The sequence below is a fragment of the Poromitra crassiceps genome (genome assembly GCF_964638095.1).
Source record: "Poromitra crassiceps genome assembly, chromosome: 4".
Lineage (NCBI taxonomy): Eukaryota > Metazoa > Chordata > Actinopteri > Beryciformes > Melamphaidae > Poromitra > Poromitra crassiceps.
The window spans coordinates 21,938,667-21,951,702 of NC_139626.1; the positions used below are offsets into that span (position 1 = coordinate 21,938,667).

The 13,036-nt window shown below is 44.9% G+C and overlaps 1 protein-coding gene across 9 annotated transcripts in view; it reads right to left on the bottom strand.

The window, feature by feature from the left end:
• LOC310775980 (calcium/calmodulin-dependent protein kinase type II subunit gamma-like) overlaps positions 1 to 8,561 on the bottom strand; it is a 65,316-nt gene extending 56,755 nt beyond the window's left edge. For all 9 annotated transcript variants that reach the window (XM_083636104.1, XM_083636101.1, XM_083636103.1 and 6 more), the window contains exons 1-2: positions 8,430 to 8,561; positions 6,258 to 6,352 (exon numbers count right to left, since the gene is read on the bottom strand). In XM_083636104.1, the coding sequence (XP_083492230.1) occupies positions 6,258 to 6,352; positions 8,430 to 8,494 (160 nt within the window). In that variant the 5' untranslated portion in view covers positions 8,495 to 8,561. The remainder of the gene's footprint in view (positions 1 to 6,257; positions 6,353 to 8,429) is intronic.
• Between the last annotated feature and the right edge of the window lie 4,475 nt (positions 8,562 to 13,036).

Consider the following 13,036-nt stretch of genomic DNA (forward strand, 5'->3'; position numbering starts at 1 on the left):
AGAACAATTTTCCAGTCTGTACATCTGACTTCAACCATTTTATTGCAGCAACATTGTCAAGTAGACAGACCAACAACTTTTATAAAGTCATGTCATAGTTGCATGCACCTGACAAACTGAACTGTTTGTTACAGTCTACTTACAGTCCACCTTAACTGGATGTGTGTGTGGACTACTGTACTTAGGTAGTTTTTGAACAATGCAACTTCACTTCACTTGCACAAAACATCTTGTGCAGCCCATTCAGTAACTGGGGAATTTGTAAATTACTGTTATGACAAAACTGTTATTGTTAAAACAAAATGAAAACATGCTACCGTTTGTTTACTGCTGGCCTTGGAACTAAAGTTTATAGTAGTAGCCCGGTGGCCTGACATGGCCTGCAAAGATTTTTTTTTTTTTTGCAATATCGATACTTGGCGTCCAAATATCGATACAATATCGTCAGGCAAAATATCACGATACTATGTTGTATCGATTTTTTCCCCCACCCCTAATACATACCAGGAAGTACTGTTGACTGCACACAGCGCATGTGCCTCAGGCAAATGTGGAAGTAACTTTGGTTCCACCACGCTAGTTCTGGCTATGGATTTACTTCGAAAATGACGGTTTCCCGTAACTTTGGATTATTTAATTGCGTGGCGAGTACACAAATGTACATGTGAGTGTTTCTGGCGCTGTTGGAATGTGTATTTTTGGTGACTGAACGGGGGTAGACTCGTGTACCGTTTAGTTTACTGCCATTCTGCTGCTCAGCTGACTAGCAGGAGGGGTGCAACACGCTTTCTAATGCACGCACAGGGAGCAGAAAGGCATCTATCTTCTCGTTTTAGGATGGGGAATATAGAAAATAGGCGAATCTCCTAAAATATTGGCGTGTTCCTTTAAATGGACTATATTGAGCCTGAATACACGGTGCTGGGGTGAGTTGTCATGTTTTCTGATGTGCAATATTCATAATAAACAGTGCACATCATACACAATTTGGATATTGACAAACGTAATTAACGGTTTCAAATGGCTCTTAAATACAAGCAATATTTTTTCTGGACATTTTAACACATTCAGTGCCAAGGACGTCTGTGGACGTCCTAAAAAAAAGTAACGAGGAGTGCCAAGGACGTCTGTGGACGTCCTAAAATTATAATTCATATTATTCCATAATTCTGCTGTTTAAGGTCGTACCTAGCCAGTGAGCATGAATCCCTTCAAGGGATCACACGGCGCCACCTTAAACATCGTCACAGGAGCTGCTCCACCCACCTCAGATCCTTTACTTTGTACAGGAGACAGCGGAGAAAGTGGAAACCGATGCATGCTTTCTGCCAGAGCCGTATATATTGCTCTGTCTACAGCGGACAGTGGGCTCGGCTGCATCCGCGCTCACAACTGAGCTCTTATGCTTCTATCTATCTCCACACGATTTCCTAGAAAGCCAGCATCCGAAGCCGAACGGCCAAGCCTTTTCGTTCAGTCGCGTTTGCCAGCGCGCATCATTTCCTTCTTGATGGGCGCTGGGATCCGGGGCAAAAACGAGAAAACAAACTCTGTGCGTGTGGGAGGAGCCCGCAGCTCAGAGGTGGAGAGGGGAGAGGGGGGAGGGGGGGGGGGGGGGGGAGAGGGGTGTGTGGCACACAGGCTTCACAGAAACCACACCACACGCCACCACATCAGAAAACACCAGCCAGAGTCAGTGAATGTGCTCGAAATTAGAGTGCAAAAGGTATTCATAAAAGGGCCTATATCTTGGAAAGTAAAAAAAAACGACAGAAAACCCTTGAAAGTGCACTTTTTTGAGAGGCTGTAATTTCATAATGGAACTGTCTAGAAACAAAATTTCTTCTTTGGAAGAAGCAGGAGTGTTCAATGTTTCATTAAAGTCCAGCCCCGTTAATATAGCCATAATAGAAAAAATTCTATAGCTGTTTTCAACTGAATGGAAGTGAATCTGGCACAGGCTCCAGACAATTTTACTGAAGCGCTGTGGCACTCAATGTGTTAAGTTAACCGTATAGATTAAATTGCACTCAGTTTTGCGCATGTTTTCTCACTTAGACTAGTCTAAAAAAAAATATATAGACTATTCATCAGGGAAATTAGTTGCTAACTGCATCCCTAATAATAAGTCTACTGACTTGACCAGCTTTCCTGTGCCATAGTAGTCTCGACATCAGACCCATGAGAGTTCTTACGCTATGATACACTACTAGGGGTGCACCGATCGATCGGCACGCAATCTGTATCGGCCGATTTGGACCTCAAATATGTGATCTGCTGTTTCCGATATTCCTTTATTGTCGCCGATCGCATAGCCGATCATGCTGCACGTGAGAAACATGAGGCAGCCCATTTTCATGTCTTCAATGTCCATCGTTTAACTTTCATATTGTGCTCTAACGTTTATATCATTGTGTTGCAAAGCACACGCTTTGCTTTTGTCAGCAGTACTTTCCGTACGCACACCTGAATATAAGCCGCAGCAGCTAAATTGAATGATTGTTACATATATAAGCCGCACTGGACTAAGCCGCAGGTGTTTTAATGTTTAAAACTGGTCAGGAGGAGGCATAGCGCCTGCCTGTAACAGAGATCTCCGTGTCTTATCAGCGGAGACCGTTTTGAGTCCGATGAACAAATCAATCAAAAACACTTCACTACGTCCAAGGCTACAAGATTCGTTTCATTCCATTGAATTTGGCAGCGCGGACGAAACATGGGTGGAACGAAACATGCAAATTACATGTTTTGCATCCTCATCGTCGTAACACAGCCAGTTCTAGATCTTTTGAAGCATGATGTTAGATTACAACGAGCTAGTTGTGTGGCTTAGCCTTCCAAAATGTGGCCGTTAAGTTTTTAGAATGTAATACATAGAATTGGGAACGTTACATTCAATTTCATTCAGACTGTGTTTCTGGCTCAATCGCCGACATTTTTCCCCCGGAGCGAGGGAGGGTGGGAGGAGGGAGGGTGTTTTACAGTGGTGGCTGAGAGAGCGTAGTGGCACAGTGCTCCAAGCAGGTCGCGAGGCACATTTTTTGTCCACACACCACACCAGACTGTCAACACACCCCTTGCGTCTTTGAATCACACAAATCAGCTGGTGATTAGAGCAGACTCAGCAGAGAGAAGTTACCTCCAGTCCTCCCGCCTACCGAGGCATTTGCATGCTGTTAAGTCCGTGTTTGATCCATATGTGCGTGTATCCTCCTAACGTTAATAGCGCCGGTTAGCTTTAGCCGCTTTAGCTTAATCGATAAAATAGTTAACTTGGGTCGAAGTTATTTTTCTTGTGTAACAGGGAAATCCCGGAAAATTGAGTATTTTTGTTGAGTGAACTGAACTGCATTGAACTGGTAACATGGAAATCCCGAAGTGGAATGAGTTTTGTTCTTTTATAAACTGAACTGAGGGAACTGGACTGAACTACTAGCCATTTAGTTCAACACAGTCTTGTGCTCCAATTATCTCACACACAAAAAATCATGTTGGCGGTTTCCTTTAGCCTACAAAATATAAAATATTGATGTAGAAAAAAAAGAAAATGTGCTGCACTTTCAATTTGATGCATGAAATGTAGGCCTATATGTAAAATGGAAACTGTTCTATAATAGACTGCTATAGCTGCTTACAAAATAAATAAATAAATATATATATATATATATCGGTGATCGGTAATCGGTAATCGGTGATCGGTCGATGATCGGTTGGGCAGATATTTCTCATAGGTGATCGGCAATCGGTGATCGGTGGCAAAAAACGTGATCGGTGCACCCCTATACACTACGTCAGTGGTTCCCAACCTTAAGTGCGGTCGCCTGGAATTCAAATAGGGTCGCCTGAAATTTCTTTCAAAAAAAAGTTACACAACACACAATTTAAAACTAGCGAAGATGATCAGGGTCACTTGCGTTTTTTAGTTCCGAGTTTAAGTGAAAGTGATAATCTGAGATTTCACTTGTGTTCTCTTGGGTGACACTTATGGCGATGATGAGTGGTAATTGCAGGTGAGATCCAAACAGTGTCAATGGGCCCGGCTCACTCAGATAGATAGTGATTTTTTTAAAGATGAAAATGTTTGAGATTAAAACTTTAAATCGGGATTCTGAGAATAAAGGCAGAATTCTCAGATTACGTTGTCACCGATGATATTATCGATGCTGTACCAGAATTTGAATGTCTAGGATTTATTTATTTATTTCAGGGACAGTGCAACATTAATGAACATTTTCATGTAAATGTGCCGGATTATAGCCTTAGCTAATTTCCATCCGCAGTCCCTCGATTTTTGTGACATCCAAATCGGGTCAGAAGACAAAAAAGGTTGGGAACCCCTGCACTATGTTACTGCATGCTGCAGATCTCTCTCTGGGTCTGTACACTACGTTACTGCATGCTGCAGATCTCTCTCTGGGTCTGGGACACTTGTAGCTCAAAACTGCTGTTGGAATCCTGGCCAGTGATTGGTTCCCCCAAAATCCTGGGGGCACTAATCAGTTAACGACTTTAGCAATCAGGCGCACCAGAGACCTTTAGTATTAGAGATACCCCACCCCAGGCTCCGCCAATTGTAAGAAATGGAATTTCCGCTCTCCTTAACGGGCGTGGTTATCAGCTTGTGATCTGTCTAACCCCTATAGGCTCGTTTGAGATGAGCAAGTTCTGTGCAGATTCAACCAGCGACATGCTTGGCCCGTTGCATGATGGTTAGAAAAGTTGTCCGACTTGCTCCACCTGCCCGACTGCGTGAGCCACGGGACTCTCGTGAGAGCGAGGCGGCGCAGATTTGGAGCGAGGCGCCGCAGTTGCTCCCCACCAACTGCGCCCGACTGCACGGCTCAGATGACGAGAAACACATCGAGCTGAGCGCCCATTGGTTCAACACAGGTGCATCACAAACCCACAGTGAAATGTAGAAACTTAAATGTGTTATCTAATCCAAGCTGTCACTCCATATTTTACATAAATAGCACCTGTAATGCTTACATTAAAATAAAAATACGTAATCTGAAGGGCTGGGTCGTTTGAGCATTGAGTGTGGGTGGCGTTAATGCCCATTTAAATTTTTTCTTACAAACCGCTGTTAAACAAAACTGTAGAAGAAGAAAAACAGCAGTCGGGGGTGTTCGGCTTGTTGATGCCTTGCCTGACTGCGCTCGGCTGCTCTCGTCTGCTTTCCAAGCGAGGCAGCAGTCAACTCAAATGAGCCTAATGGTATGAAACTTCATTTGGCTGACCAGTCTCCTAAAGGGACGTGGCAGTGGCAAAACCTCCGTGGCACAGATAAAAGAAGTGACTGGAAGTTTATATTAAAGGTCTCTGGGCACGCCCACCCAACCTGACTGTTGACTTTTGAAAACGAACCACTCTCCCATTGGTGCTACGACCTGTCATTCAATTATGTTTGACCCCTAGACCCACCCTCAAAACAGCCGCAGGGACTGCGAAGTGGCAAAGACTAATTTATGTAGTATGCAGAGTGCAGTGATTCAGCGTAATATTTGAGTCTGGGGAGAGACTAGTGCCATAGGAACCACGCAGGATCCCTGTTCATGTGAATACTCTCCTATCTATATCTACGGTATATATCTATCAGCGTAGGAATTTAGCCAGGGGCAAGGTACTGGTCAGCTTCCAGGTAAGAATGTGTGTGTGAATGTGAACAGGGCACTCCTGAAAAAGAGAGCATTGCTCTCAGTGAGACTCCCCCTGTAAAAAAAAAAGTAATTTTCTTTTCATTCAATTAATTTAATTTCCTATCTCTAGCACATACTCAGCACCTACAGAGTGGTTGCCAGAAGACAAAGAACACATTCACTCAAACAGCGCTGTTGTTCACACTACACTTTAGCAACGTTTTGCACTAATTCATTACTATTTTTTTTAAGTGCCCCCAAAATGTTGTACATACCCCCAGTTTTTAGACAGTGGGAGCAAAAGTTGCCCCCAAAATATTTTTTAAATTTCCTTCACTGATATCTATATAAGTGTATATATATATATATATAATATATATATATATATATATATATATATATATATATATATATATATATATATATATATATCAGTGTGTATACATACTCACTGTACATACATATATACACATATAGTATTGTATATTGTGTGTGTGTGTGTGTGTGTGTGTGTGTGTGTATATATATACGTACACACATAAACACAATGCATATCAGGGTCTTTGTGTGTGTGTGTGTGTGTGTGTGTGTGTGTGTGTGTGTGTGTGTGTGTGTTACCTCTGGCCGACAGCTTCTTAGTGTTGATGATTTTTGCAGCATATTCCTGTCCTGATGACTTCTTCACACACCTACGCACCACTGAAAAAGCTCCCCTAAGAAGAGAGAATGAGGAGAACCAAAAATCAGTTCCATTTCACATGTTCGCACACACACAGTGTGACATTGGGGATTGTAGCCATGTGTGTGACAGTAGTTTGTGTATGCTGACTGACAATCTTGCTCTGCATTTCTCTCACACACAGGCATACACACATCTGCATCATACCACAGCGGCAGAGTACACGGCCTGAGAGGGCAACACTTTTCACAAGCAACAATATAACAAGCTTCTCCAGTATGGCTGCCGATATCAGGCCAAGTTTTAGATTATGAATGAAATTGCAAAATACTTTTGCTAATCCATGATAGGCACAAGATACAATCCAATTTATTGTCCAAAAGGAAATTCAATTTTGCAACACCCAGCGCAAAGAAGAGTCTGCATCTCAACATTTAATACATTCACTCAAGGCAACAAGTTATCAATCTACTCAGCCAGAAAAGGAAGTGCATGTACCAAGCATTGTGCAGCGCATAAAACAAGCTCCTACTCTGATACATCTCATACTGACCTAGAATCCCCAAACTTTTTCACCTGCTATGATGATCATTTCAGTTTCGAGCATCATAGAACTAGCAAGTGTGGCTGCTTTTTATAGTGACCGGCTATGCTGTAATATTATTGCGGCCTCTACAGTGACCCTGCAGCAGCAGGACGTAGGCTACCACTCATTTGACTTATCAGGATCTTTCATGTGCAGTCCCTTACTCCAAGCTTGCTGCATTCTGCTCTCTACCACTCTGCACTTAGTTTAAATTATTTACAAGAAAATGACAGGTGACATAAGTACCGTGTGGCTTTATACTTAGTTACATTATGACAGTGGGAAATTAATTCAGAAAAGGTTACAGAGATGTAACCCAGGCAATGGTGAGCCTTGAGCGCAGTCAGGACAGGAGCAGCCTTGCCCAGCTCCAGTATGGAGGATGTGTGTGCACTCACTGAGCAATCAGTGCCATCGATTACTGTCAATTATTAGGCAGAGTGGAAGGGAAGCAAATGGCAGCTGGAAATTAAGGCTGTAGTGTCTTTATACATAGGGCCAATGTCGCCCTGTTGCCGCTGGTTTGGGTACAACAGGGCGAAGGGGGAAATAAAGCATTTGCCGACCAAAAGCAACAGATGCTGCTGCTGCTGCTGCTGCTGATGAGGAGGTGGTCGTGGCCCGGTTTTCTTGCAGTCATCAAAATACCGAGAAACCACGTCACTACTACCCCTTACAGTTACACAGTAAAGGCCAAACCGCCGTAATAACCACTACCATTACGATGCGTTAAAGCCACAACGGCAATTCATTTATTGTTAATTGGTGATCGGGCAAGCTGTTATGCGGAGCGTATGGTAATTGACGTTGTTAATGCAAACAGATAAGAATAAAGCCAGGACCGAACAACTTCCTTATCAAATGATCTGGGCTAGGTAACGTTACTCAGCACGGTTACACAAATCATCTGCAGCTGCTCGGAGAGAAACGGTCGGCCTAGCATCGAGCAAAGCCTCCAGTCTGCCGAGCGCACACCGAGCTGTCAGGTGAAATGTCAAGAGGGCTTCGGCTCCTGCGTCTCCCCGGGCCCGCTGACGGCTTCAGCACACCGAAAACACACTAGCCAACATAGCAGGCTGCGGCTGTTAATACGCCAACTTCAGTGTAATGCGTTCATCACCGCATTCGCTAACGTTACTGAAAGAGGCAGTGCTAGTGGGCTAACTAAGCTAGTTTATCAATAACGTTATATATCAGCGTGGTAGCTCGTCGTTAGCTACTGGTGCGCCGTTTCATCCAACGTTAACGCTTACTGCGGGAGCAGCTAGCTGATAGCAACCGTATTAACGTTAGCCTAGCCTGCACCACGAGACGAGACGCAGCCAGGTCCAACTGGCTAACGGGCTCCTGTCAACATCCACAGACAACAGGATCAGACACGCAGCCCGACTAGTCACTTCGCTGTTTTGGCTGGCTAACGCCATGCTAGCTGGCTAACTAGGCATAATGTGAGTGAGTGAGGCGAGGTTGCGGGGGTGGGGGACAAAACGACAAGACAACACGATGCACTACGACAGCTGCTTACTTTCCGAGCTCCTCGTACAGTTGGTACTCGTCGGTAAACCTGGTGGAAGTCACGATGGTTGCCATGGTGGAGCCGGGAGAGAGGAGCCTGAGCCTCGGGGTAGGACAGCGGCTGGCTCTCGTACGGGATCCGGGGGAGGGTAGCCTCCGACACTGGAGTACCTTTCTGACAGGCAAGGCTGAAGAGGAGAGAGGCGAGCAGAGACGGGAAGGGAGGGGCTGAGGAGAAGAGGAGGGGTGGTGTGTGTGGTGGGGTGGGGGGGGGGGGGACTTCTCGCGAGAACAGACTCATGCAGCGTGAGACCAAAGCCTGTAGTATTCAATGCTCAATGTATATGTGGGAGGTGGTGCTGAATTCTTTGTGAATTCTTTGCCTATAGACAAAGAATCCTTCTTTTGGGGAGAGTAGGTTACACTGAGGTAACTTATTGTCGTCAAGAAATGTTACAACAGTTTATTGTGCAGATTACTGGTTGGAAAAACAGCTTTATGCTTGCTCTCCTTTCATGCCTCCAGAACAGCAGAGAAGTAAAAGACATCAGAGGATTATTAGCTACATTGTTGAGATGCAGCCAGCCCGGGGGTCCCACCCATAGACTGTATAAAAGAGACCTTCACTGCAGCAGCAAGGCAGACCCTGACACACACAATGCACACACACATACATAGCATTTGGTGCACACTGCACAGACACACACACACACACACACACCACCCAGGAATCAATATTGTTCAATGCAGGTCTGCTTTCAGACAGTAGGCCATTCTGACCCACTGATTTTGCGTGTGTGTGTGTGTGTGTGTGTGTGTAGGGAGGGGAGGTGGAGGAGGGCTACGAGGGGGGTAATGTGACTGCTGTATCAGGTTTCCACAAACGAGCCTCCTCCACCTATGTTTTTCCACAGTGTGAGAGCTGGAGCTTGGTGGCGCTAAAAGATGATGTCACGCCGATCCAGAGTGCTTCCCTAAATGTTTAATGTGGCATGAGTGGGAGGGAGGCCATCAGAGGACAGGAGAGGGGGGGGGGGGCATGGAGGACCTGTGTGTGTGTGTGTGTGTGTGTGTGTGTGTGTGTGTGTGTGAGAGAGAGAGAGGGGGGGGGGGGAGAGGGAGCCGTTGCCTGCTCAGCACTCTCTGCTCTCAAAGGTGGGACACCGAACAGTAGACACATTCAGAGAGAGAGCAAGAGAAAGATTGTAAGTAAGGTGGCTTCACTTGAATATCTTAATGCGTGGTTGTCAGCGTGGGATCACAAAGTTGGAACACTGAAAAGTTCAAATATTCTAAGTCCATATCTGAGAGTGCTGCTGAATCTGTGATGGAGAGATGGGAATGGAGGGCAGCATGTGTGCGTTGGTGTGCGCACCTGTGTGGATGTGTGTGTGCATGTGTGTCCATGAGCAGCACGCCTGGTGAGTTATGTGAAGTAAACAGACGAACGCACACTGCGATGTAGGCTATACTGGCCCTCTCTTTGCCCTGCCTTTCCTACGTGCCTAACCCTGCTGCCTCTGCTTGTCTTCCTCCTCCTCTTCCTCAGCCTCCACAGCAGTTACATAATGGTGAACTCCTCAGCCTTTGTTATCTCACCCCAACCACACACTACGCCTTGCCCACTTGACGAGAGACAGAGGAGCAGAGAGGAAGCAGAGAGGAGTGAGAGCAAGAGAGGCAGAGAGAAGACAAAGTAGGACGGTTTCAGCTGAAATCAGCACTCAGTGAGGGAAACGTGTGTGTGTGTACAGTGTGTGTGTGTGTGTGTGTGTGTGTGTGTGTGTGTGTGCGTGTGTGTGTGTGTGTGTGTGTGTGTGTGTGTGTGTGTACAGTGTGTGTGTGTGTGTGTGTGTGTGTGTGTGTGTGTGTGTGCGTGCACACGCGCGTGCATGCGTACACGTGCGTAAGAGAGAGATGAGAGTGAGAGTATGTCTGTGTGATTTTCCATACCCTGTCAGACCTAATGTCATCTTCATCTTGAGCTACCATTAATTATTCATCAAATCAGAGGAGGCCATTACATAATCAGTGTGTGTGTGTGTGTGTGTGTGTGTGTGTGTGTGTGTGTGTGTGTGTGTGTGTGTGTGTGTGTGTGTGTGTGTGTGTCTGTGTGTGTGTTTGGCAGCGTCATATTGAGATGTCTCGCCTTGGGTTCTACTGTGTCACTGCGAATCTTGTTCTTAGGGAGCACCGCCGCTAGCCGACTGTTTATTTGTTTATTAGGGGGATCCCCATTAGCTGACGCCCAGATGACAGCTAGTCTTCCTGGGATCCGGCACTGTGAATTTAGCATGACTTGTTTTTCACAGAGAAGCTGTCTCACAACACAACGGCAACAGAAGGCCACACAGCCTTTCATATCAGCTTCCCGCGGAAGATTGCATTGGACCAGGTGCCTAAAGATGGTCGCCACTTGCATTTACATCATTGGGCCTTCCCGACACACCCCACTGCGACAAACACACTCAGCACTTCTGAAATGGCAAGAGGACATTGGCGTTATGATGACACTGTGGGACTAGCTGACAGCGAGAGCATACATACACTGATAACTATGCTGGCCAGTCACTTATTCAGCCATGTGATATGGGTCTGAGACATTGATAAGTGATTTTGCATGTTTCACTCCCTCAACTGGACTCTACAAACACACCCTGCATAGCTAGGAAGTGGACATGTAAGCAGCCTGTTAGCTAGTCGCTTGCATTCCTCAGATACACCGTTATCCTCATTAGTCAGAATTTGAATGGGAGCCAATGGAGAAAGTAGAGATAGCAGCCAAAATACCTGTGGGCTAATGCTCACATTTCTTACATTCCACCCCTCTTCGGAGCTAGTCAGTCCTGTGATATGATCTGCTATGCCAAAGTATCACATTTCTGTTTGGAGCAGACTCACATCATGGTTGGCTGAAGTTGTTTGTATCCAGAATAGACTAATTGTACAAATAGGCCTTCAGTAGCCGCAACACATTTAAGTATTAACCTACTTTCTTTGTTGTGAGTAATAAGGCCGCTGGTTGGGTGAATCTGCCATTTGTTACATCATCACACAACTCAGAGGGTGGACAGGACCCGGAGCTGAGTCATAACACTCCCGTTCTCTTCCAACAATGTTACCACAGCGCTTTGGAAAAGGAATGTGACTGGGGGAAGTGAATGAGTCATCTTCTCTCCTCCCTCAACAACTACCGTTTGTGATGCCCCGGAGCGAGTGACTGACCCCCAACTGCTCTGGAGGATCTGCTCAGCAGTCGACGGTCCACTGTGGTAGTGTTGGGCTGGGCAGCTCCCAGCCGTTTGTGTGTAGTAGCTGTATGTGAAAAACATCAGTGGTGTAGTCACCAGTGTTTCTCAACCGCTGGGCCGTGGCCCACTGGCAGGCCTCAGAGCCCCATCTAGTGGGCCGCAGAGGACCTCTCACCTCAATATGTCACAATGATAGCCTATCATTTATTTGGGAAGGTGGTCCTCGGAAATGTTTTAACAATCAGAAGTGGGCCTTGAATTACAAAATTCTACATGGTACGCACATATATGCAGTATACCCACTAGGAAAGTGCCAGGATTAGTGAGTATACGCACTTAAAATTGGGCAATGATACGTAACAGTATAGTTTTGTTTTAGGCCTATAGGCTACATGTACGTCATTATTTAAAGAGAGAGAGGGAGAATGACACAGAGGTGGAGAGAGAGAGAGATCTAGGTCCCCTAGGCCAGTGATCCTCGACCTTTTTTCATATCAAGGACCCCTAATTTAGTCCACATCAGGGCAACGGACCCCCATTTGATACGATTTTTTCTCTCAGACCCAAATCGGAGAATATTGAATATTTCTAGATGTGATTTTGTCCAGACTGTCGTAGGTAGAGAGATAACAGAGAAACATAAACAGTCGTTCTTCTAAATTGTGTCAACTTCATGTAAATGAAATAATAACAATCATTCATCAATTTGCTGAGTTTACAACATGTTTACAGACAAGACAGGATCCTTGTCATGTTGCATGTTAAACATCATGATTTATTTTGTCTTTACTAGAACTCATACAGAGTTTTGGAAATTCATTCTTCATAGACCAATATATTGATTATATTGAGTAGATATTGGCCTTTCAATAAAAATGGGACATAAGACAGTCAGTCTCAGCATAGCAATCTCTTATATGATGGATATGATAGCATTTGTTTGATTAGGTATTTATTATAGCCTACAATTGATCAATACTACATTGGTCATCTATTGGAAGCTCTTAGTTGTATCTGTTTGTTTGTATGTTGTTATTATCCTGGTTTTCAATGGAAAATGTCTCTGATATTCTGATTTTACATCCTGATAAGATTCAAATTCCACAGCAAATGCTGAATACTTGTACATTTTTGGATCCTCTGGAATTGAAATTCTCAGATTTAAAGATTTTTAATATCAGCATAAAATATCAGATATTGGCAGCTTCAATCCAATTATTGGCATAGGCTACTTTCTGCCTTTAAAAACCGGCACCGGTCAAACCCTTGTAGAACTCATAGGGCCGACACATCGCCGACACAGCAGAACTTGGACTTTGCTTCCACCATCTGTTCAACAGGCACAACTGCAGCATGCAGCAAATTG